This window comes from Vipera berus (assembly GCF_964194415.1).
Source record: "Vipera berus genome assembly, chromosome: 1".
NCBI lineage: Eukaryota > Metazoa > Chordata > Lepidosauria > Squamata > Viperidae > Vipera > Vipera berus.
In genome coordinates, this window is record NC_138202.1 from 76,278,597 (window position 1) to 76,304,584 (window position 25,988).

Here is a 25,988-nt window from a genome sequence, read left to right on the forward strand (position 1 = left end):
TAAAAAATCGCTGAAAAAAATTCTGAGGGAACAGGGTCAAACAACTAATGGAGTGTAAACAGCGACAAGGACAAATGGTATATAGCAGAGGTCGCCAACCTTTTGGGCACCGGGGACCGATTATGTGGAGAGAGGTTTTTCCCTGGACTGGAGGGGGATGTGGTTTTGTGTGCTGCCTGCATCCTGTGGATGGGGCTTTCCTTGTTTGTGTGGACCGGTTGCTGGCATGCCACGGCCCTGTACTGGTCCACAGACCGGGGGTTGGGGACCCCTATTATATAGACATGTAAATAATACCATGAATGAGTTTCTGGGAAATTAAGGATTTTCAAAGTAGCTTTCATTTATTGGGATTTTGAAATCTAATCTAGGAAATCTAAAAGGTCTGCATATGGGTTTTTATCTACGATATATAAGTTTGGGTAATTTCGGATGAGAAACTTTTGAGCAGTTGGGCTGCAACTCTGGAAGATTTTAGGACGATCTATTGATATGGCAGGACTTTGGTAACATGACTTTGAACCATTTTTAAAAGTAGTTCACATATTTTAGAAGGTTGGAGAGGCAAAAATGGTATAAGTAGCCATTTTGCTACATAATTCACTGCAGCGTGGTGTCTGGGTGGTGGGAAACAACCGGTGGGCCGTGGATTGCCCATTTCTTTTGTAGGTAGCCACCATTCCTTTGCATTGTGCGCTGACTAGCTGGGAATTGTTTACAAAAATTAATTTCTGATTAAAGACCTGGAAAGGAAAAGAAAGTTTGGCTTGTAGCCATTTGATCAAGTGGCTTAGATGTAGATACCTATGCACTATTTATTTTTTCTGTAGCCAACTTCGAAAGATCAAGTACTGGCCATGCTTGAAAAAGCTAAAGCCAACATGCCTGCCAAACCTGCTCCATCAAGTAAGACATCTAGAGCAATGGGAGCAGCTCCAGCCAAATCTCAAGCTGCATCAGGTAATCTTTGTACAGTTGTCCTACTTGAGAGAACCCCTAGTTTTAAGAAAAATTAAGACCCAAAAGACACTGCAATCATCATAAATATGAGTCAGTTGCCAAGCATCTGAATTTTGGTCGCATACCATGGGGATGCTGCAACAGTCATAAGTGTGAAAAACGGCCATAAGTCATTTTTTCAGTGCCATTGTAATTTCAGTCATGAAATAAACTTGCAAATCGTGGACTACCTGTATTAAAAATCTCTACACTCACAGTGGCTTAAAATAATATGTATACAATATATAATATATGTATATTAAAAGTTTCACTATATAATAAATATACAGAGTAATAAAGCAGTAGCTACATGAAAATGATTGAGATAGTCTACTGTAATTTTTTAGATATCTCAGCACTGTATTTTCAGAACTTAACACTTTCAATACATATCTACCCTGTTTTGTTTATGGTTTAATGTATTATGTAAATCCAGACTCACATTAAACATGTATAAATACAGTGAGCAATTTGCAGCATCACTGTGAGTTGGGCAGCACAAAAATTTAATAAATCACTAATTTTATTATTAAATTCAAATTAAATTAAATTGTGTGAAACTTCAGTATGCATCACTTTGCTGCTTTGTAGGGTTCTAGGAAGTTTTTTAAAAATATATCTCAAAATTTTGTTTCTCAAAAAACTAAACTTCAAGGTAAAATATTTCTTTTATGCATGTTCGAATTCTAGTTGAATCAAAACCTTTTACCTTTAAATGGAACACTTTTTTCCACATACAAAATATTTTTTTAAGTTTACATCAATTAATTAATAGTTTAAAGCAGAGTTCCCCAACGTTTTCGGCTTTGCAGACTGGGGGGGGGGAGGAGAGAGGGGATGGTTTTACGCAGTTGGCAAGCGTGCATGCACACAGCTTCATTTGCTGTTCATGCAAATTGAGCGCATGCACACAACACTTACCCACTGTGCGCAAGTGAGGATGCATGTATGTGTGCACGCTCGCTGGTCGTTTCCGCAGCCTGGTTGCAACCCCCTCATGGCCCACTAGTGGGCCACGGACCCCTGGTTGAAAGTTTCTCTCGAAAATGATAGCATGTTTTGTAAACTGGCAGAAGAGGTGTTGTTTTTGTTTTTGGTATTTTTGATCCCAAGCCTATATAATGTAAATTATCAAATTATTATTTAGGTTCCAATGAAGATTATTTATCTAGCACAATGGAGACTAAACCTGATGCCAAAAAAGCCAAAACAGGAGGAAGCGCTCCTAAAACCAAGGTAAACGACAACAATGGGTTCTGGTTTACTTAGCTTTGCAGTCATTGCTATGAGATTTCTAACTTTGGGGTAGCGATACCCCCAAGAATTCCTGCCCCCATTCATATTCTGGCAGGCATTGCTTCTGAGGCAATGTCTATCTAGATAGGGGCCAGCGATAAAGCGAGACTTTGCCATGGAGGACAGGCATGGAAGAAGTAGGACTAAGTCCTCCCTGTCAGGCAGTGAGTGGCAAGGACCACAAGCAGGCAAGCAAGCTCTCTGCTTGGCAACGAAGGATTTGCCAAGGACCCTCTAGGCAAGGAGGGGAAAAGAGAAAGAAAACTGTCTTGTCTGTCTGATCTGTCTTATCTATCCAGCTATCTTATCCATCCGCCTCCCTCCCTCCCATTTCTATCACTTAATGATAGAAAATGAAGAGCAGGATTTGGACAGCAGTTCTTAAGTGATACAGCCCTGGTTGTGAAAAGTACTACCAGTTATGTGGCAGAATGAAATGACCTCATCACAGCTCCATTTTGCAGCTCATTCTGTTTCATAGCAAAGCTTTATTTAAGACATTTTTTTCCGTGGTATATTGTAATTGTATTCGTTTTTGACTCATTTTGACTCATGCTGCAAACCTCGGGCTAATGAAATAATCCTTGTGAAACACTCATGGCAATTGGAGTCTGAGCCTCTTGGTCTTGACTGAGAGGCAATTTGGTGGCCTGAATGGTCCCTTCTCAGTTCTTCCTCAGTATGAATCGTGTGCTAGTGATCTTAGATATGAAATATTCCACATATGGCCAGTAAATAGGAGCAGAGTGCTTGTGCACTATATTCATATTTATGCAATAAAAAACTTTTAAAACGTGTTCATGTGGTCAATACTGTTAACTACAGAAGAGTATTTTATGACTTGTTTCAGCATTCTGATGCAAATTCAGGCCTCACCAAAGGCAATAGTAATCTGACAAAGAACAAAGTTATCAAACAGGTAATAAGCGGGTACCCCTTAGAGTGGCTGGTACACTGACCTTTATACATTTCCTGCACTAAACACTGTTATGGCCTTTGTCTTTATTCTGCTAAACAGGTACTTGAGGTCTTCAGTGCACATTCTAACACAAACTTCTGTAGAGGTGAAATACTTGACTTGCATGCTGATGGGATAGATTTGTTCTAATTAAAGGAATTCCTATTGACTTCAATGAAATTAGTCCAGAGACGCAGAATGGAAAGTGGTTTAAAACTAGATTACAGGAGCTTGGTTATGGGGATATGAACTGACTGTTGTTTTGTTTCTTAGGGTATACAAGGGAAAAAAGTTCCAAGCAAGTCCAACTTGAAAGATGATGATGACAGGTCTGGCCCAGTTTTTATTTTAGTCCCAAATGGGAAAGAGCAAAGAATGAAAGATGAGAAAGGATTAAAGGTGAGAGAAATTGCTCAATGTCTGATTTCTGGGCTGTATGAGACTAATTCCTATATTACTTTAACACTGGAAATCTACGGTTAAAAATAAATGTAGAGATCACTTAAAAGTTATTCATTTTTAATTGTACAAACACATATTCTGCTGTAATATACTTATCAATGTTCTTAACGGTTCACTGGATAAGCATACAGAATTAGAAGTTGTTCTATCATTCTTGGTTGCAAAGTTTGGTCAACAAAATCTACCAAATTTGTTCTGAATTACCGTGTTTGGAAAAGTTCATTTGGGAGGTGTCTCATTCAGTATTAGGGAATGTTTCTACAATAACAAAAATATTTTACTGTATTTTTTTTAATGGGAAGATTGCTGAAATTGCACCAGCTGGCCTGGGGAATTGTGGGGGTTGAAATCAACATAACTTAAGAGTTACTAAGTTTGAGAAATATTGCACAGAATGAATAGGCAGAAACAAGCCTCGAACCGCCGACTGCATGTGTATGCACCTAAGCATCTCTGTTATAATGCAGTCCTGAGGTATTAAAATACAAAATACAAAGATCCAAAATTAGGTCTACTTCAGCAATGAAAGCTCACCAGGTGATGTTTGTGAGAATCTATTACAAATCCAACAAGAGATCTAGTTGACACATGTTATATGCCAAGGTGGAAGCATAAATCTATTTTTAACAGTCTGGACTTGTTTCTATTCAGTCTAGTTTAAAATAATCAATTGTTTCTGGTATCCTCTTCATGGATTCCAGTGGGGTAGGTGGAAATTGCTTGCTTGAGGTTTAACCAAACTAGCTTTAGTGAAAGGAAAAAAGTGAAAATTACAAAGATGCCGTTTTTTTGGTTAGTCAAGTAATAATCTAGATAGGAAAAAAATCTTTCTTCTGTAAATATGAATTTCTTCTATGTTAAGAGGACCAGTATTACTTAAAAATTACCTGAGGCTCAATAATGTAGTCTTTGTAAATAGGGCGGATACCTACACAAATATATAGTATCTATATACATGCCAGTTACAATTTACAGACTAATTATTTTAAGTGGAATTATTTTAAGTTATGGGTAGGTAAAGTTACAGGTCTTTAATCTTTTAAGAAGACTGTGTTCCCCTCTTTCCTCAGATTTTGAAATGGAACTTTACAACTCCTCGTGATGAATATATTGAGCAATTGAAGACTCAGATGTCTAGCTGTGTTGCCAAGTGGTTACAAGATGAAATGTTTCATGCAGATTTTCAACACCACAACAGAGCTCTTAGTGTAATGGTTGAGGTGAGGAGCATTGATTTCTGGCAATTGATAAAACAATAAGAACACTAGTATAATCTTTTCTAGAGCATGCAGCTTTTGGAACTACACTATTCAATTTAGAGCCCTGCATAATATTCTCATAAGAACAGTGCAATTAGTATTGGCACTGAATGTGAACCTTTGAAACAAAATTAAACAGCAGAGTAGCTGATGCAAGTAGCAATTATGCATGTACAAAACAATTATCTTTGATCCCTTCGCTACCAGAAAAGCCGTGGGATTATCATTTAATTGAAATACAATTTCTTGAATTTTATATTTTTATACACACACACACACACACACACACACACACACACACAATTTCATATTGATTTTTCTTTTCTTTCAAGCACTTGGAGAGTGAAAAGGATGGAGTTATCAGCTGTTTAGATCTGATTCTGAAGTGGATCACTCTGAGGTTCTTTGACACCAACACAAGTGTTCTGATGAAAACTCTGGAGTATCTTAAGTTGCTGTTCATGATGTTGAACCAAGAAGAATACCACCTGACTGAAAATGAAGCCAATTCTTTCATTCCCTATCTTATCTTGAAGGTATCCAGAATTTAAAAAGCTGCATATTTAGGGTGGGTTGACCTCTTAGAGGGGTTCAATGGAAAATTTAGGTATTGTTTCTTACAAAATATAACAAAAAGCATATTGTGAAATTGGAGCTCCCTCTGTGACAGTATTGAGTATAATGGTGATTTGAGCCAATAGAACTAGAGGATACTGTATTTGGAAAAGAAAAGAAAAATCCTATTTGGAAAAAAGAAGAAAACCAGCTTTGAAATATAGTTACTTTTTCAAATAATAGAAATGGAAAACATTGCTAATAATGCTTTTTTGTTTTTTACTGATTTAAAGAATAATAATTGCCTTATGCTTCAATTGTAGAATGCTTGAACTAAGGTTTAGAATAATACTCAATATCAGTAAAACCTCAGTCAATACATCATATTGGGCACAATCAAAAAAATAGTATGAAAGAGGTAGAGAACAAATTTTATCTTTTATGAGATAACCAAGATGAGCTAGGTGTTTACCTGTAATGTTAATAAAAATTTGAGAGCAGTTTCAAATATAATACTTGCATTAGTAATGGTAGTAGAATTACAGTTGCAAGAAAAAGTATGTGAACCCTTTGGGATTATGTGGAGTTTTGCATGAATTCGCCATAAAATGTGCTCTAAACGTCATGTAAGTCACAACAATAGAAAAACACTGCTTAAAATAATACTACACAAACATTAGCTGTTGTCATGTTTTAATTGAACATAAGATGGAAACATTCACAGTGCAGGGTGGAAAAAGTATGTGAACCCCTAGCCTAATGACTTCTCCAAGAGCTAATTGGAGCCAGGAGTGAGCCAACCTTGACTCCAACCAGTGTGATGATTTTGGTTGTGTTGCTGACAGCTGTCCTGCCCTTTAAAAAAACACACCTGTTTTGGGTTTACTGGTCTCAAGAAGCACTGTCTGATGTGAACCATGCCTCACAGAAAAGAGCTCTCAGAAGACCTACGATCAAGAATTGTTGACTTGCATGAAGCTGGAAAGGGTTACAAAAGTATCTCCAAAAGCCTTGATGTTCATGTGTCCACGGTAAGACAGACTGTCTACAAATGGAGAAAGTTTAGCACTGTTGCTACTCTCCCTAGGCGTGGTCATCCTGTAAAAATGACTGCAAGAGCACAGCGCATAATGCTTAATGAGGTAAAGAAGAATCCTAGAGTGTCAGCTAAAGACCTACAGAAATCTGGCACATGCTAACATTTTTGTTGACACATCTACAATAAGGAAAACATTAAATAAGAATGGAGTACATGGGAGGACACCACGGAGGAAGCCATTGCTGTCCAAAAAAAATATTGCAGCACCTTTGAAGTTTGCAAAAGAGCACCTGGATGTTCCACAGCACTACTGGCAAAATATACTGTGGACAGATGAAACCAAAATTGAGTTGTTTGGGAAAAACACACAACACTATGTGTGGAGAAAAAAAGGCACAGCACACCAACATCAAAACCTCATCCCCGCTGTAAAACATGGCGGAGGGAGCATCATGGTTTGGGGCTGCTTTGCTGCCTCAGGGCCTGGACGGATTGTTGTCATTGATGGGAAAATGAATTCCAGAGTTTATCAGGACATTTTGCAGGAAAACGTACGACCATCTGTCCGCCAACTGAAGCTCCGCAGAGGATGGGTGATGCAACAGGACAATGACCCAAAGCATACAAGTAATTCAACAAAACAATGGCTTCAACAGAACAGAATACGCCTTCTGGAGTGTCCCAGTCAGAGTCCTGACCTCAACCCGATTGAAATGCTGTGGCATGACCTTAAGAGAGCGATTCACACCAGACATCCCAAGAATATTGCTACACTGAAACAGTTTTGTGAAGAGGAGTGGTCCAAAATTACTCCAGATCGTTGTGCAGGTCTGATCTGCAACTACAGGAAACATTTGGTTGAGGTTATTGCTGCCAAAAGAGGGTCAACCAGTTATTAAGTCCAAAGGTTCACATACTTTTTCCACCCTGCACTGTGAATGTTTCCATCTTATGTTCAATTAAAACATGACAACAGCTAATGTTTGTGTAGTATTATTTTAAGCAGACTGTGTTTTTCTATTGTTGTGACTTACATGACGTTTAGAGCGCATTTTTTGGCCAATTCATGCAAAACTCCACGTAATCCCAAAGGGTTCACATACTAAGTCCATTCTTCTATAGTAGGCAAATCTTCCTTCTTCCAATATTGCGCTACCAAAAGTCTTGCTGCCATTATTAAATACAACATCAGTTTAGTTTCTATAGCAGTACAGTCTATAGTAATACCCAGCAAAAATAATTGTGGAGAAAACTTTTATCTTTTTCTTAAATATCTTCATATTCCACCAAATTTTAATCCAAGTCCACCATATATGATAATACGTTGCGTCATCACAACCACACCTCCAGCATTTAGGCTGATAATTTGGATACATACATGCTAATTTCTTAGGATCTAAATGTCATCTATAAAACATCTTATAAAAATTCTCTCTTAAATTTTGTGCCTGTGTAAATTTTAAATTTCTGACCCAGATTGTTTCCCAAGTATCCATCGCTATAGGTTCTTGAATATTCTGGGTCCATTTTATCATACAATCTTTAAGAAGTTCCGTTTCTGAATCTATTTCTATCAATGCATTATATATCCTTCTTATATAAACTTCTTATATAAACTAATAAAAAACTAATAATAAATAAATATGTGCAGGACTTTGATCTCTAATTTGTTTAACCAAATTTTCATCTACCATGGAAATACCAATTTTCTGATCCTGTTTCCATCTAGCTTGTAACTGCCCATACTGAAACCAAGTTTGTACTATCTTTTCTTCTTTTAAAATATTAAATGGCTTTAATTGCCATACATTTCTTTCCAATCTAAGAATTTCTTTATATGTAATCACATCATGCTTAAATCCCACATTTATATTTTCTATCGCATGTTTAGGTATTGCCCAAATTGGAATTTTAAAATTCAACTTATAACGATATTTTTTCCAAACTCACAACAGGGCATATCTTAATATATGTGTCTTAAAAACATTATCCACTTTTTTGTCATACAATAAATAAGCATGCCAACAATATAACAAATCATATCCTTCAATATTCAATAATCTCCCTTGTGTTTAGATTTTATTAGATTTTAGATTTTATTAGATTTATATACCGCCCTTTCCCGAAGGACTCAGGGCGGTTTACAGGGCATTTTAAAATCATACCAATACAAAATAGAAAGTTAAAAGACAAATAAAAGATTAAATTATCCCTGAAAATAAAACCCAGTTAAAATTCTCAGCCTGGGTCAGAGAGCTCAAAGAGCCAAGTCTTCGGGTCTCGGCGGAATGAACGTAGGTCAGGGGTAGTCCTGAGCTCCACGGGCAGCTGGTTCCAGAGGGCAGGCGCACCCACAGAAAAGGCCCTCCCCCTGGGTGTTATCCGCCGGCAATCTTTTACCGGCGGCACCCTGAGAAGACCTTCTCTCTGCGAGCGCACTGGACGAAGGGAGCTTGATGCTGGCAGCAGGTGTTCCCTCCAATATCCCGGACCCAAGCCATTTAGGGCTTTATAGGTCATTACCAGCACCTTGAATCTCACCCGGAGGGCAACCGGAAGCCAATGCAGCTCACGGAGTAGAGGTGTTACATGGGAGTATCGGGAAACCCCCATCACAACTCGTGCGGCCGCATTCTGCACCAGTTGAAGCCTCCGAGTGGTCCTCAAGGGCAGCCCCATGTAGAGAGCGTTGCAGTAGTCTAAACGGGAGGTCACGAGCGCATGAGTGACTGTGCGTAGGGCATCTCGGTCCAGGTAGGGTCGCAACTGGCGCACCAGGCGAACCTTGGCAAAAGCTCCCCTGGTTACGGCTCCTATACGATCTTCAAAGTTGAGCTGTGAGTCCAGGAGGACGCCCAAGTTGCGAGCCCTATCAACGGGGGGTTACACCTCACCCCCCCATCATTAAAGGTGGAATAGTTTGGTTAGCCCGAGATGCCGATATGTAAAGCCACTCAGTCTTGGCAGGATTGAGACGAAGCCTGTTTCTCCCTATACAGACCTCGACCGCCTCCAGGCAACGGGACATCACGGCGAGGGCATCGCTGGGTTGGTTCGGGGTGGAGAGAAAAAGTTGGGTATCATCAGCATACTGATGATACCTCACCCCGAAACCACGAATCACCTCGCCCAGCGGCTTCATATAGATGTTGAACAGGAGGGGCGAGAGAACCGACCCCTGAGGGACTCCACAGGTGAGAGGCCTCGGGGTGGATCTCTGCCCTCCCGTCAACACCGACTGCGAGCGGCCCAAGAGATAGGAGGAGAACCACCGTAAAACGGTGCCTCCCACTCCCAGCCCCCTGAGCCGTTGCAGTAGGATACCATGGTCGATGGTATCGAAAGCCGCTGAGAGATCTAATAGGACTAGGACAGAGGAGCAACCCCTGTCCCGAGCCCGCCAGAGATCATTCACCAGCGCGACCAGTGCCGTCTCCGTGCTGTGACTGGGCCTGAAACTCGATTGGTACGGGTCCAGATAATCAGTTTCCTCGAGGAACAGAGGAAGCTGATGTGCCACCACGCTCTCGACAACCTTCGACAGAAAGCGAAGGTTGGAGACTGGACGATAGTTATTTAAAACAGCCGGGTCCAGGGCAGGCTTTTTGAGGAGGGGTCTCACCACCGCCTCCTTCAAGGCGGCGGGGAAGACGCCCTCTTTCAAAGAAGCAGTTATTACTGCCTGGAACCAGCCTTGTGTCCCCTCCCGAGCCGCATAAACCAGCCAGGAGGGGCACAGATCCAACAAACAAGTGGTGGAGCTCAGGCTCATCATGATCCTGTCCACATCATCAGGGGAAACAGGATCGAACTCAGTCCAGATAACATGCTCAGGACCGTCCGATTCCTCCACATCAGATTCCACCCAGTCAGAGTCCAAACCGGCCCGGATCTGAACGATTTTGTCCGTCAGATGATGACTAAACTCCTCGGCCCGTCCTTGCAAGGAATCCTCCCTCACCTCCTGGTTAAGAAGGGAGCGAGTCACCCTGAACAAGGCAGTCGGGCGATTATCTGCGGACGCGATGAGGGCGGCGAAGTAGTTAGCCCTCGCTGTCCTTATCGCAGCAAGATAAGACCTTATAAAGGTTCTTAACTGCAATCGGTCAGATTCGGAACGGCTGGACCTCCAATCGCTCTCTAGACCCCGTCTCCGACGTGTTAAGTTAAACCAATTACTAATTGATGATAATGCTGCAGCCTCGTAGTATAATTATCTAATTATCTCTTATTCACTATAATGACCCATGAGATTTTGTATTGGTTTTTGCTGCTGTACTTGCAAAGATTCTAATTTGCAAAAATCTCAGAGCAAGTGAGAACAGTAACCTACATCAGAATAGCATCTTCTAATATGTTATTATGCTCAAGATTAAACACACTCATGTTTGCTCCAGTGTATTTGTCACAAGCTAAAATTCCAGAGTGAAAATACACAATCTGAAAACTTAGGAGTGCCTGTGATTCCCTGGAGGCCTTGGATGAGAATACTAAGAATACTGATTATGCTTCCAGTTTCTCTAAATCCCCAAATACCTTCTCTGATTTTAGGTTGGGGAACCAAAAGATGTTATTCGAAGGGATGTGCGTGCCATTCTGAACAGGATGTGCCTTGTCTATCCAGCCAGCAAGATGTTCACATTTATCATGGATGGGACAAAATCAAAAAATTCAAAACAGCGGGCAGGTGGGACATGTAGTGCAGATCACAATATCTTATTACAGTCATGAAAATAATGGAATGGGCAAGACCTACTTGAAATACTGGCGTGTCAAGGTCTGTGTTGGATGCATAAAATGTATGGGGAGATGCATTGGTGTAGGCGGGGGTAGGTAATTGTTTTCAGCCTAGTAAGGGATTGGGGGTACACGTTCATATATGCAATTTTTCTGCATAATTATTTCCGAAAAGAGCAGTAGAAGCCTTTTACTTAGAAGTGGGAGTGGGATAGGAAACAATGAAACAGGGAGGAAATGAAAAATAAAAATACAACAAATAGAGAGTAACAATTGTGTTCCTGTTATAAAAATTATTTTTAGTGCCTGTTCTGGTAAATTCAGTCAGGCTGCTGATGATAAAAGTGAATGGTTAAGAGGCAAACGTGGCTATGTTGTGCATTGTTTTACAGTGAGTCCCCAGTTTAATCTTGGAGACTTTTAATCATAAATAAGAATTTTTACCTTGTCTATGATAACAGTTCACTTTACTAAGTAGTGTTGTTGCCTTTGGGTTTTATGTACATCTTCTTTTGTTGTTCCTTAGAGTGCTTGGAAGAGCTGGGATGTCTAGTTGAATCATATGGTATGAATGTGTGTCAGCCAACTCCAGGCAAAGCCTTAAAGGAAATTGCAATTCACATTGGTGACAGGGACAACACAGTCAGAAATGCTGCTCTTAATACCATTGTTACTGTTTACAATGTGCATGGCGACCAGGTGTTCAAGCTGATTGGAAATGTAAGTAAATGGGAATCAAGGGAAAAATTAAATTCTTACAGTGTATTGGACGATTCAGATAAAGTGATACAAAGTCACAACAGACCTGCATTATACACTGACTGAATATTGATTTATCAAGAACAGATAAATTGTACTTTTTGCTATTTAGTTGATGGCTGATTGATCATTCAGATGTCAGTGAATTGTAAGATGGTAAATAAGCATTTATTGTTAAATCTGCGATAGCAGTAACATGAAAATTAGTTGAACTTTGTGTACCCCAAATGTTGTTCAAAATAGTTTGACAACTATATCAGTGAAAGAATTGGAGGAAATTGCATTGGTAAAAGGAAAAAAAATCTGTGCAGACCTATTATTTAGCCAGTTCAGTCCAGTTTGTGAGAATCAGTTTTTAAACTGTTCCAAGCATTAAAGCAACTAAGCCAAAAGTCACATATTTTGTGCATATTAAGATAAAGCGTGATAAAGTGGGGATCGATCATTAAATGCCTATTTAGGCCACTAGGTCTGTTCATACAAATTATTTTATATCAACCCGATTCTAAATAGAAATGTGACTAAAATGAACTTGGAACATAGCTGTTATGTCTTTACAACAATTTTAAAATATTTATTAGTTATGTACAAAATTACAAAAAGTTGGGGTTAAATAAGATAAGAATCTTTCTGAAAGTTTCACCATCCACATTCAAGTAGGATATCAAGCTGTTTCAGAGTAAAGAAATCAGGTGACATCAAGTACCACCTACTTCCAAAATAGTACCTTACGTGGAATTATTTTTCTTGTCTCTTACATTTCAGAACCACTGCTTTTGTCAAAATTTCAATTTAATTTTACTTAAATTGTATTATTTAGAGCATATTTCTGAATTTCTAACATCAATATGGTAAGAAAGGTCAGTCTTAGATGAAACTTTAGGAGGTAGAGGCCCTGCAAAATTGGAGAACACCTGTATTAATGATGATTTTATCTTATTTTTTTTTAATCTTCAATGGTTTGAGTTTTCAGATGTATTGATACATCCTACAACTACTTTCCTATTCTCATTTTGAAAATCTAACATGAATAAATTAATGTTATTCAATTTAGATTACATCTCTGCACTTGGATATGAAATCTCATATTCTTCTTGCAAGATATTATCTATTGGGGAAAATTGTAAATTAAGTCAATTGTTGCTTTAGGTGTTACTGTTTCTCACGACGCTTTCCTAGGTTGGGAGTAGGAAAATGATAGAAGCATCCAGAATTTACCTACATGGCAGTCCTGTGTCAACAAGATGGGTTAACATTTGTGAGAGTCATATTTGTTACGCCCATAGTTCCATTCAAACAGTGGGGGAAAATGTATTCCACTGTCAAAACTTAATTGTAATCTGTTCTTGCTTTATACAGGTAAGGGAGGCCCCCAGAAACCCTTCAAACATGTCTGCTAAAAATGACAATAGATTTCCCATTATTTTGCAGTGAGAAACAGATAAAAACTGAATATACTGTAAATACTAAAATAGGCATATTGTTAGTGTGATGTGGGCCCTCTGATTTGCAGTTCTCTCCAAGCCCCCAATTGTTAATGTTAGCTTTTGGCCACAAAATGCTTGCCCACCCTTGTTCTAGAGAATTAGATCAGGGGTCTTAGATCAGGGGTCTTCAAACTTGGCCCTTTTATGACTTGTGGACTTCAACTCCCAGAATTCCTCAGCCAGCGTGCCTAGCTGAGGAATTCTGGAGTTCAAGTCCACAAGTCATAAATGGGCCAAGTTTGAAGACCCCTGACTTAAATAGTAAGTTGTCTGGCCTAGTGGTCACAGTTCACTCAATTAAGGAGGATAGATGTCCAACTGCAAAAATGTGGATGCTGACTTACTGACATGCAGTGTTGTCTCTAGTGAGAATCCGTGTAGCATCATCAGTTGCTGTATCTCCAAGCTCCTTAAATTTATTTTTCATATGAGAGAGTTTTCACCTTTTACATCTGTTGGGGAGAGAAATTGATGAATAGTAAATAAATGAGAGAGTCTGCCCTTGCTTATTTTTGTGTTTAGAGGTGCCTTAGGAAACATTTATACTGCACTTATAAAGGGAAGAAAAGAATAATTGCTAAGTACAAGACTTGTATTGGGAGTTAAACTGCATTTCAGAAATTATGAAGTTTCGGAGCATTCTTAGAGGCAAGTCTTTCATGACATTGAAGTTTTTCTTCTTGTACAGCTTTCTGAGAAGGACATGAGTATGTTGGAGGAACGAATAAAACGGTCAGCTAAGAAGCCCAATACTGCTTTATCAAGGCAGGTAGATGAAAAACCCCAGCGCATACAAAATGCCAATGCCAGTGCAAACGTGCTGCGGAAGGGATCAGCTGAAGACATGTCTTCCAAACTCAAGTATGTTATGTGGAGAAAATGCCATCTGTGTGCAACATTTTCACAGTGTGTGCTAAAACATACCTTGCTGTTGCCTTTTGTTTTTTTCATTGCTGCATGCATGAGACACAGATTGCAAAAACAAAAACAAAAAAGTACTGCAAAGCAAAATGTTTGAACCTTTCTTCATCTGTTTTGTCATGTCTTGAATGCTTTCTAAATGGTATTGTGCCTTTTTTCACTGCTTCTCCATGGACAGAATTATGTATCGCACTTATAGGATGTAAGTACTAACCACTAAATCCTTGGTAGCAGGGCTTGTACGATTTCTGTCTTTCCCCCCAATCATTAGTTATTCAATACCCTTTGGAAGAAGTTCCATATATTATAATAAAGCTTCTTAAAAGTTAGGGTTCTAGGAAAAACTCGTGATGTCTTAAAGTCTTCAAGAGAATACAGATTCCCAATAGCTTAGAGCCATTGCTGATATTGCTTGGTTAATGCAAAAGCTATAAAAACTACTGCAGGAAATCCTCGACCGACGACTGTTTGTTTAGTGTTTGTTCAAAGTTACAACAGTGCTGAGAAAAGTGATTTATAATCAGGTCTTGCACTTACAACCAAATCTCCAGTCATGTGATTAAAATTTGGGCACCTGGAACCAGAACCAGAACCTGGGTCCTACGATCACCATTTGCAGTCTTCCCAACCAGCTTCTGACAAGCAAAATCAATTTTTTTTGGTGGGGGGAGAGTTGAATTTGCTTAATGACCACATGGTTAATTTCACAACTGCAGCAATTACTTAACAACTGTGGCAAAAAAGGTTGTAAATTGGCATGGCATATTTAGCAACCGCCTTGCTTAACAAAGGAAATTATGGTATCACGGTTGTAAGTCAAGGACTTCCTGCGGGTTTTTTGTTTTGTTTTGTTTCTGTATTTAAACAATCGTTAGAGGACAACAAATTTTGTTATGTTGGAATAGCAGAAGTCATTATTTGTTGTTTCACTTCCTTAAGCCCTTCAAAAAATTAGTAGTAGTGAGTAATAACCTTCCCAATTTCTTTATGAACTGCAGAGAATGTTGGAAAACTAGGGAGATTTCTTTGACGCAAAGTTGGACTCTATTGAACAAAGTCCCAGATAATATCGAAAAGAATGTTTTCCACGTGTAGCTTGTGAGGATTTCTTTTTTTTTTATTGAAAAGTTTTACAATACATTTTATTTTTAACAAAACACAACCCCTCCCAACCCCCTTCCCACTCCCCAGCCCTCCCCCGCCCCTCCCTCCCTTCCCCCTCCCCCCTCCCCGACTTCCCAGGGCTAGATACAGGGTATAAAAATACAAACAATCATAATCTACCTTATGCAAACAACCATAAACTATCGCACTTTAACTCTTATAAAATAACTACAAGCAGTATAAATATCACATCAATAATTATTCAAATGCTAGATGAAACTTTTTAGTCCCATATTTACTCCACAATATATCTCTGTTGCAAATAGTCTTTCAAGTACGCTGAGATCTTTGCCATTTCCGCCAGGTTGGAGACTTTTACAGTCCATTCTTCTATAATCGGCAGTTCTTCCTTTTTCCAATATTGCCCTACTAAAAGTCTTGCTGCCGTAATTAAATTCAACATCAGCTTAATGTCCACAACAGTAATGTCAATAATAATGCCCAATAAAAACAATTACAGACAAAACGATCTCTAATTTACTTTACCAAATTTACATCAGTCATTAAAAAACCAATTTTCTGATCTTCTTTCCACCTGGCCTGTAATTTTCCATACTAAAACCAAGTTTATACAATCTTTCCTTCTCTTAAGATATTATACAACTTCAAATGCCATACATTCCTTCCCAAACTTAAAATTTCCTTATATGTAGTCACATCATGTTTATATTTTCTATTGCGTGTTTCATTATTGCCCATATAGGTATCTTACAAGTTAACTTGTGTCTATACTGTTTCCAAACTTGCAACAGAGCATGTCTTAAAATATATATTTTAGACACATTATCCACCTTCTTATCACACAATAAATATACATACCAACCAGATAACAAATCATGACTTTCAAAATTTCAGCAAGACATTCATTTTCACTACTACAATTCTACCCAGTTAACTTTTCATAATTATTTTTAAATTAAAGCAACATAAAGTATTACAAAACATAATTATTTTTATATAACTTTACATTTAAGGGTGACAAATATATCCCCAAATATTTAACCCTTTTAACAATTTCAAATCCCGTTATCTCTTCTAAAACAGCCTTTTATGATACTATCATATTCTTAAACAACATTTTAATTTTTTGTATGTTAACCTTAAATCCAGAAACTTTCCCTTATTGCATTATTATCTCCTTCAGTTCTACAACTAAATCTTCAGGCTCGTCTCATTCGTCTAGAAGCAGCGCGCTTCATCCTCTGGTTTCTGGCCTCCTCCGATGATACTGAAATTTGATCCACTCCTGTAACTTTCTCATCTATCTGCATTGTTCCTTCAGCACCTTGTAAATTCTCTCTGCGTCGTTGAGACTCTCCCTCACCATTCTTCTTTGTAGATTCCAAAAGTGGTATGGGGGCTGCTTTTAAAACATTACTATAAAAATCACGTGCCTGCAACACTGTAGTAAGACGATGTCTCATACCTTCATACGTCACCACCATACCCACTGGTATCTTCCATCTGAACTTAATATCACGTCGTCTTAATTCTTGCGCCAAAAAAGCAAATTCCTTCCTTCTCCTTAAGATTCTTGGAGGGATCTCTTTTAAAATCAAGACTTCTTGCTCAGCAATTACAAATTTAGTATTGTAAGAGGCTTGAATAACCTCATTTCTAATCGCTCTCTTTGTAAAGTAAGCCACCACATCTCTGGGTAATTTCCTTTGTCTTGCAATCCACAAATTAACATGGAAAATTTTGTCTATATCTTCCATAATTTCATCTGCTGGTCGCCCCCAGCACCCCTTCCAGAGCCTCAGAAACTATTTTCTTCAAATTTTCTTTAGGATCCTCTTTTAAGCCTCTAATTCTCACAGCAAACTCCATCTCATGATACTGTACCAAGGTCAAATCACTATCAATTTTCTCCACCACATTTTCAGTTTCTGTCATTTTTACATCTAATCTGATATTATTTTGGCTGAGATCTTCCACTCTTTCATCCAAACGCTCAATACATATAGCCATGCCTTGAAATGCAGATAAGATGTCTGCCCTTATTTCTGTTAACTTCTTATCCATAAGCTCAACTAATTGTTGCGATTGCTTTTCCATAGCCTCTTGCAACACATTCTGTAAGTCTTTAACTGTAAAAGGTGATGCAAGTACAGGTACAGATACAGGAGGAGGGGGCAATAAAACTTGTAACGAAAACTGCTGCACCGGAGAAGCCCCCGCGCTTCTAAGAGCTTTAGAGGATTTGGTAGCCATTTTCACCCACTATTGCCTGCTACGCACTTTCACTTTCAAACTCCGCAAAGTCCATTGAGTTAAAGATCATAAATTCCCTTTCACCTAGATCTCCTGTGTCGCTCTGCCTGCATCCCGGTTCTCAAAGGTTCTCTCTTGCTGGCAGGGATGGTTGCTGACGCCCTGCTCTGCTCCAAAAAACCCAGAGCAGAGGCGCCCCGCAGTCCGGAGCATACCCAGGCTTCGGGGGGGCTCAATCCTTCAGCCGCCAAAACTATTAGCTCTGGCGGCCCCGGAGAGCTCTACCCCTACCTGGGCGCTCACCCCGTCCTCTTCTCCCGAGGAGGGGGCTTCCGAGCCTCCAAAACAGCTGGTCGGTGCTGTTTTCCGTGGCTCTACGGAGCCGCGGGGCTGACAGCCTAAGAATGGCTGCCTCTGGCGACGCCTTGCCACCCGGAAGTCTAGCTTGTGAGGATTTCTATGGGAGGGCAGCATGCTTCCTGAAATATTAAGGAAAATGTATTGCTTGATTTTTATAGCCAAGCCCGTAACTTAAGTGGCCATTCAGAGGCAATGAATACAGTTCCTCGGGAATTTCAGCTGGATCTGGATGAAATAGAAAATGATAATGGCACAGTGCGATGTGAAATGCCAGCACTTGTTCAGCACAAACTGGATGACATCTTTGAGCCAGTCTCGATTCCTGAACCTAAGTAAGTGCAGGGGAATTTAGTCTGTTTTGACCCAGTATGTGCATATTGGAGGTATAGTGTTCTCTTCTTTCTCACGTATGAAGGTTCTGCCCGAGGCCATAAAAGCTCAGAACAAAAACAAGTCACTACTAATTGATGTAACTATAGTTAAATTCCATTTATAAAATGCATTGATTCTCTCATCTGCATATACCAGCCACTGTCTCCTAGAGAAACAGAGATATATACATCCATATTCTTCTCCTTTCTTCCAGCAAAAATGCAAAACACAACACAAGAAAAAATACCTCACCCACAGAATGGAGGTAGGAAAAGGTAGAAGAAAAAAGTAGAGGGAACAAAACTAGATAGAGATGAGACAAGGAGAAGAGCTGACTTAATTAACAGGGAAGGAAAAGAATGAGAGAAGCCCTATTCAGGTGTTAAAGGGAAAAATGGTAAAATTCCACAGGCAAGCAGCATCTGTCAAGCAATAACATTCGATAACACTAGAGAAGATAAGACCTTGGCGGGTTTTCTAACGGAAGGGAAACTGATTCTTTAAATTAATTGGAGAATATGATTAATGACAAAATTAGAAAGGTGGAGAATTGTGTTTTAATATATTGTGCAAGGGGCAGAGATTTCAGATTCCAGCTTCCTTCGAGCAAGCATTTGCCGGTGTATTAGGCTAATAAAGGACTTTTAAGATAAACAATGCCTCAGAGTCACTTGAAAAGCCCATACGCCGGAAACTTGACAATCTACTTATTAGCCATATCTGCAGCCATTTGTACTTCCAACTGTGTGCTTGTTTTCAGTAGCATATTTTGTTTTTCTCAATTAAGCTAAGACTCCCTGCAAAATTTGCAAGTGTTATTTTGGAAGTAGGGTGGCAAGGATTGCCTTCCAGTAATTACAAGATCTTTCTTCCATCCAGGATCCGTCCTGTCTCCCCACACTTTGATGACATGCACAGCAATACTGCTTCTACCATCAACTTTGTTATCTCCCAGGTCGCCAGCGGGGATATCAATACTAGTATCCAGGCTCTTGCACAGGTACGTGGTGTTCTTTGTAGATGGCAACAACATAGTGTTCTTAAGCTACCATTGCACAGATCAACAAATTAATTGCGAGAGTGATGAGTTGCACATTTGGTGGAGCTGAGTGTCAGGTGACATATGCACCACTCTGAAATGTCTTGATGACATAACTAAGTGCACAGGGGCCATCTGACTCGCAATTCTCAAGAAGAACATAAGTGATGCCTTCCTGGAACAGACCTCTGGTCTACCTAGTCCCAGCAGTCTGTTCTCACAGTGGCACAAGGAAGCCCATCTCCCAGCAGATGGCCTGTAGAGCTGCCAACAAGACTAATAACTATTAAACCCCATGACTTCCATGGATTGATGCAAACCTTTTTGAAGCCAGCCAAGCTGGGAGCAAGCACCACATCTTGTAAAGAAAAAGATCTTCTTTTCAAATGCAAGAACGTAGAACATTCTCACCTTCTAGATAATACCCTGACTTTCTTTTTGATATCAAGGATATTTTAACTCTTCGTATTATGTAATAGGACAGCATTTATTTAATCTGACTGTTCCTCCACTACTTGAATTTCAGTCTACTTAACCGTGAAGCAGGGTCTTCATTTTGCCAGCTGAGGCCCCTTTCGTTCCAGGAAGTATGTTTTTTGGGGGGGAGGGGGGGAGAGAGATGGGCTGGCATGGACTTGACTTTTGGCTGAATAGAATAAGCCAGAAGAAACAAATGAGAAGCCTTTTGTGATGCATTCATTTTATTAAGCATATTTCTATGTTGGCACATCAGTAAAGAGTACTTAAATAACTTTTTGTGGTCTTTCAGCCAAACCCATCTCATAGGATTGTTGCGAGGGGAAAAATAGAAGGAGGAAGAAGTATTAACTATGTTCACTCCCTTGCATTATTTATAAAAATAATAAAGGCAGCATAAAAAATGAATAAGGAAGATATACTTTTTTATTGGAAATTACCAAGAGGCTTTTTAGTAATTGTCAGTATACGAAGTTAGTAGTACCTGTAGATCAGACAGTTTGCTGGATTCTGGGGTTTTTTTTACCATGTTTTCCACTCACTGCTGATTGTTCCTTCAAAAGTAGTCCCCGAGATAAGCATCCAATAGTCTGTTAGCTTTCTTTGCTTTTCCTTCTTCACTTCCTTGCCAACAATACATTGTATACCAGCCTGAAGTTGATTGGTGCCCCGGAAATGGAACAAATACTAGAGCGCGTGATAAGGATTTTTTGTTTACCAAATACATGAATTCTGTTTTCATTATATTTTATTCATTTCTCTCTGGCTTCTAGTTGTAAGTTTTTGGTGACCCTCAGTTTACCAATGGGTCTGAACTGAGGTTTTTTGCGGAATAGCCATCATTTTTACTTTGCTGTCTTCAAAAGGAAGGATACTCTTTCTCAGCTATTCCAAACAACATGAAAAAGTTTATGGAAAAGCTTTCCTTCTTTATGGAAAAAAAGAATACTCATGGGTGAATTTACATTTTCATGTTGCATACCCCTAGGGCTAACAATGACTGCCATAGTTTCAAATCCCCACGACGATTGGGAATGGTAGCAGGTGGTTGCACGGAGAGCCGTATCAACATCCGGGATCACGCCCCTGCTGTCTTCAAGCGGTGGCGTGCTCCAACCCTCCGGTTGATACCCGTTTACCCGGGGGTGAGGGAGATCAGGCCCCTGAGCTTAGGCTGGTGTATTTTAATGCCAGATCCGTAGTGAACAAAGCTCCCCTCGTCCGGGATTTGATCGAGGGGGAACGCGCGGATCTGGCATGCATTACGGAAACCTGGTTGGGTTCAGAGGGAGGTGTCCCTCTGACTGAGCTCTGCCCTCCAGGTTTCTGTGTGCTGCACCGGCCGCGGGCTCAGGGTAGGGGCGGGGGGGGTGGCGGTGGTTATACGGGAGACCTTATATCTGCGGGAGACCACTGTCGTACAGATTGGCGGGAGTGAGTCGCTCCTCCTGAGGTTTGGCTCGGGTTCAGTTGGGTTTGTTGCTGACATACCTGGCGCCCAGCTGTGTTGCAACAACCCTGCCTGGGCTTCTTGACACCTTTTCAGGGCTGGTGGTTGAATTTCCCAGACTTATGGTTCTGGGTGATTTCAACCTTCCATCCCTGGGCGGGTCGTCAGAGTTAGCTCAGGAGTTCATGACGGCCATGGACCTGACCCAGATAATTCAGGGTCTGACCCATGGAGGGGGTCACACTCTTGACCTGGTTTTCCTATCTGGGCAGTGGTTTGATGATCTGGGAGGGGGTACGCCAAATATTGTCCCCCTGTCATGGTCCAATCATCACCTCCTACGGCTGGTCTTCAGATATGCTATCCCTCGCCGCTGGGCTGCGGAGCCGACCAGGTGGTTCCGCCCCAGGCGCCTAATGGATCCAGAACGGTTCCAGACGGCGCTTGGGTCTATACCTATCTCCCTCACTCATAGCCCGGCTGATGCCTTGGTGGAGGCTTGGGAGAGGGCCACCACCGAGGCACTTGACCGGGTTGTAACCTTGCGACCCCTGACCCGGCGCAGATCCCGATGGGCTCCATGGTTTTCTGTGGAGCTTCGGGAGATGAAGCGTCGGGAGTCTGGAGAGCTGTTGGAGATCCAGCCGGTCTGAAACTGACCGATTGCGAATAAGATCTTTCACTAGAACTTATCTCGCGGCGATGAGGACGGCAAAGTCTAATTACTTCGCCGCCCTCATCGCGTCCACAGATAACCGCCCGGCCGCCCTGTTTAGGGTAAGTCGTTCCCTCCTTTCTCAGGAGGTGAGGGAGGAGCCCTTGCAGGGGCGAGCTGAGGAGTTTAGCCAGCATCTTGCGGACAAAATCGCTCAGATTCAGACCAGTTTAGACTCTGACTGGGCAGAGTCTGATGGGGAGGAATCGAGCGGTCTTGAGAGTATTATCTGGACTTAGTTTGATCCTGTGACTCCCGAGGTGGTGGACAGGATTATGGGGAGGCTGAGCTCTACCACCTGTTTATTGGACCCGTGCCCTTCCTGGCTGGTTTATTCAGCTCGGGAGGAGACACGAGGCTGGTTCCAGGCAGTGATATCTGCTTCTTTGAGTGAGGGTGTCTTTCCCGCCGCCTTGAAGGAAGCGGTGGTAAGACCCCTTCTCAAGAAGCCTGCCCTGGATCCAGCTATTTTGAATAACTTTCATCCAGTCTCCAGTCTTCACTTTTTAGTGAAGGTTGTTGAGAGTGTGGTGGCGCATCAGTTTCCTCTGTTCCTGGAGGAAACTGATTATCTTGACCCGTACCAATCAGGTTTCAGGCCCGGGTACAGCACGGAGACGGCATTGGTCGCGCTGATGAATGATCTCTGGCGGGCTCGGGACGGGTTGTTCCTCTGTCCTAGTCCTATTAGATCTCTCAGCGGCTTTTGATACCATCGACCATGGTATCCTTCTGCAACGTCTCAGGGGGTTGGGAGTGGGGGGCACCGTTTTACGGTGGTTCTCCTCCTACCTCTTGGGCCGTTCGCAGTCGGTGTTGACGGGAGGGCAGAGGTCCGCCCCAAGGTCTCTCGTTTGTGGAGTTCCTCAGGGGTCGGTCCTCTCTCCCCTCCTGTTCAATATCTATATGAAGCCGCTGGGTGAGATCATTCGTGGTTTTGGGGTGGGGTATCATCAGTACGCTGATGATACCCAACTTTTTCTTTCCACCCCAAACTAACTCAGTGATGCCCTCGACGTGATGTCATGTTGCCTGGAGGCAGTTCGGGTTTGGATGGGGAGAAAAAGGCTCTGACTCAATCCTGCCAAGACTGAGTGGCTGTGCGTACAGGCATCTCGAGTGAACCATTCTATTCCATCTTTAATGATGGGGGGGTGAGGTGTTACCCCCCCGTCGATAGGGCTCGCAACTTGGGTGTCCTCCTGGACTCGCGGCTCAGTCTTGAAGATCATATAGGAGCCGTGACCAGGGGGGCTTTTGCCCAGGTCCACCTGGTGCGCCAGTTGCGGCCCTATCTGGACCGAGATGCCTTGCGCACAGTCACTCATGCGCTCGTGACCTCCCGGTTAGACTACTGCAACACTCTCTACATGGGGCTGCCCTTGAGGACCACTCGGAGGCTTCAGCTGGTGCAGAATGCAGCCGCGCGAGTTGTGATGGGGGCTTCCCGATACTCCCATGTAACACCTCTGCTCCGCGAGCTGCATTGGCTTCCGGTTGCCCTCCGGGTGAGATTCAAGGTGCTGGTGATGACCTATAAAGCCCTAAATGGCTTGGGTCCGGGATATCTGAGGGAACACCTGCTGCCGGCATCAAGTTCCCTTCGTCCTGTGTGCTCCCACAGGGAGGGCCTTGTCAGGGTGCCGCCAGCAAAGGATTGCCAGCAGGCAACACCCAGGGGGAGGGCCTTCTCTGTGGGCGCGCCTGCCCTTTGGAACCAGTTACCCATAGAGCTCAGGACTGCCCCTGATTTTCGTTCATTCCGCTGGGACCTGAAGACCTGGCTCTTTGAGCTTTCTGGCCAGGACTGAGAATTTTAAATTTTTAACTTATTGTAATTGGGTTTTTTAATCAGAGTTCTAGGGGTTTTAGATTTTTAATCAAGGATAATTTAATCTATTTTAATTGTTATTAACTTTTTGTATTGTAATGTTTTAATTGCCTTGTGAACCGCCCTGGGTCCTACGGGAGAAGGGCGGTATATACGTTCTAATAATAATAATAATAATAATAATAATAATAATAATAATAATAATAATAATAATAATAATAATAATAATAATAATAATAATAATAATAATAATAATAGGAAAAATGAATTCTAAATGTTTGTAGTAAGGTACATATTTGAGATAGGTTCTTTGAAGTGTGAAGGCTGCAGAATTTGTGAAGACTAGATAATGCAGGAATAACTAGCTTTTGCTGGCACTGCACATCTGATGTTTGGTCTAATATCCTAAGATTGTGAACAAAGTGATGGATTCCTAGAGAATTATAATAGAATAGTAAAACGGGGAAAATGATAGTTAAGAGATTGGTGGTAGTTTTTGCACCTAGTGCAGACCAATGTCTTAAATACTCTGCTGTGTGAAGAAAAAATATTATTATGTCTGCATACAGATTGATGAGGTTCTGAGACAAGAGGATAAAGCTGAAGCAATGTCTGGCCACATTGACCAATTCTTAATAGCTACATTCATGCAACTCCGACTCATTTATAATACTCATATGGCTGATGAGAAACTGGACAAGGATGAGATTGTCAAGTTGTACAGTTGCATCATTGGAAACATGATTTCGGTAAGAATTCTTTATTTTCTTTGCCACTGTAAAATGAGCAAAAACAGTTAAAATTCGGTCAGGCATAAATTTATTTTATTATAATTTCTTTTGTGTAAAATTTTTTATTTTACTCTAGAACACGTATACATTTACCGGAAAAAGTAAAGTATGCTGCACATCTAGCAAACTTAATGCACAGTCTGGTTGCTTGGTACATAATAGATCAAGTTGCATGTTGTTTTCTTATTGTATTTCTGAATTTTGAGAGTTACCAAAAGCACTGCACAAAACCTAATTCCTAGAAGCTTAATTAAAATTTAAAAATAAAATGTTTGTCTACTGTGTATCTGTTGGAAAAAAGATAAATGGTTTGTATTTAGCAAAGGGCGGGGGGTTCACAATGTAGTATTTTATTTTGTTTGACGTGCTTGGGTTAAATGATCTAGGTATTTTACACATATTAATATTTTAATTCTTGAAGTGCTATTTTCAGGGATGAATAAATACAGCTCCCCAGATGAGTAAGTGCAGTTCTTATAGCACTGTTCTAATCTGCTGCAATTTTCAGCTTCAGTGTCAATCATCTGACATCAACATTCTTTAAAGAACAAACCATGCCTTTAAGAGGTGCAGCTTGTGTTTTATTGTTGCATTTCGGTTTGCCACTCAATTTCTTCAGGCTGGCATGTAAAGCATCCCCTTCTCTTCAGTCCTGCACCACAGGTTCTTTCTGCTCATCAACACTTCTAAATGTATTTCTTAAAACAAGGCTTACTGAGAAGGCAAACAAAATGCAACATTGTTTTCAAAATAGTGACCAATCTAATATTGGGGTTCTGAAGGGGGGTTATTGAGGCTTCTAAGTTTTATTCAGAAGAAAGAATTCTATCTAAAACTTACATTCATTTGACAGTTATTCCAGATTGAAAGCTTGGCAAGGGAGGCTTCTGCAGGAGTGTTGAAGGATTTGATGCATGGCCTCATTACCTTAATGCTGGATTCAAGAGTTGAAGATCTAGAAGAAGGCCAGCAGGTTATCAGATCTGTCAACCTCTTGGTGGTAAAAGTTCTAGAGAAATCTGACCAAACAAACATATTAAGGTAAATAACTTGATAAGATGAAAAAGGTCTTTTTTTCATAGTATAACCTTCTGACATAGCAC

General features: G+C 40.8%; 1 protein-coding gene across 4 annotated transcripts in view; it reads left to right on the plus strand.

Moving 5' to 3' along the window:
• Positions 1-25,988, plus strand: part of CKAP5 (cytoskeleton associated protein 5) — a 79,344-nt gene that overhangs the window by 44,188 nt on the left and 9,168 nt on the right. For 3 of the 4 annotated variants that reach the window (XM_081315055.1, XM_081315058.1, XM_081315056.1), the window contains exons 26-38: positions 831-960; positions 2,147-2,235; positions 3,146-3,214; positions 3,527-3,652; positions 4,786-4,935; positions 5,307-5,510; positions 11,120-11,255; positions 11,832-12,025; positions 14,240-14,412; positions 18,369-18,542; positions 19,462-19,582; positions 24,664-24,843; positions 25,739-25,926. In XM_081315055.1, the coding sequence (XP_081171181.1) occupies positions 831-960; positions 2,147-2,235; positions 3,146-3,214; positions 3,527-3,652; positions 4,786-4,935; positions 5,307-5,510; positions 11,120-11,255; positions 11,832-12,025; positions 14,240-14,412; positions 18,369-18,542; positions 19,462-19,582; positions 24,664-24,843; positions 25,739-25,926 (1,934 nt within the window). The remainder of the gene's footprint in view (positions 1-830; positions 961-2,146; positions 2,236-3,145; positions 3,215-3,526; positions 3,653-4,785; positions 4,936-5,306; positions 5,511-11,119; positions 11,256-11,831; positions 12,026-14,239; positions 14,413-18,368; positions 18,543-19,461; positions 19,583-24,663; positions 24,844-25,738; positions 25,927-25,988) is intronic. The other variant, XM_081315057.1, reaches the window with a different exon arrangement.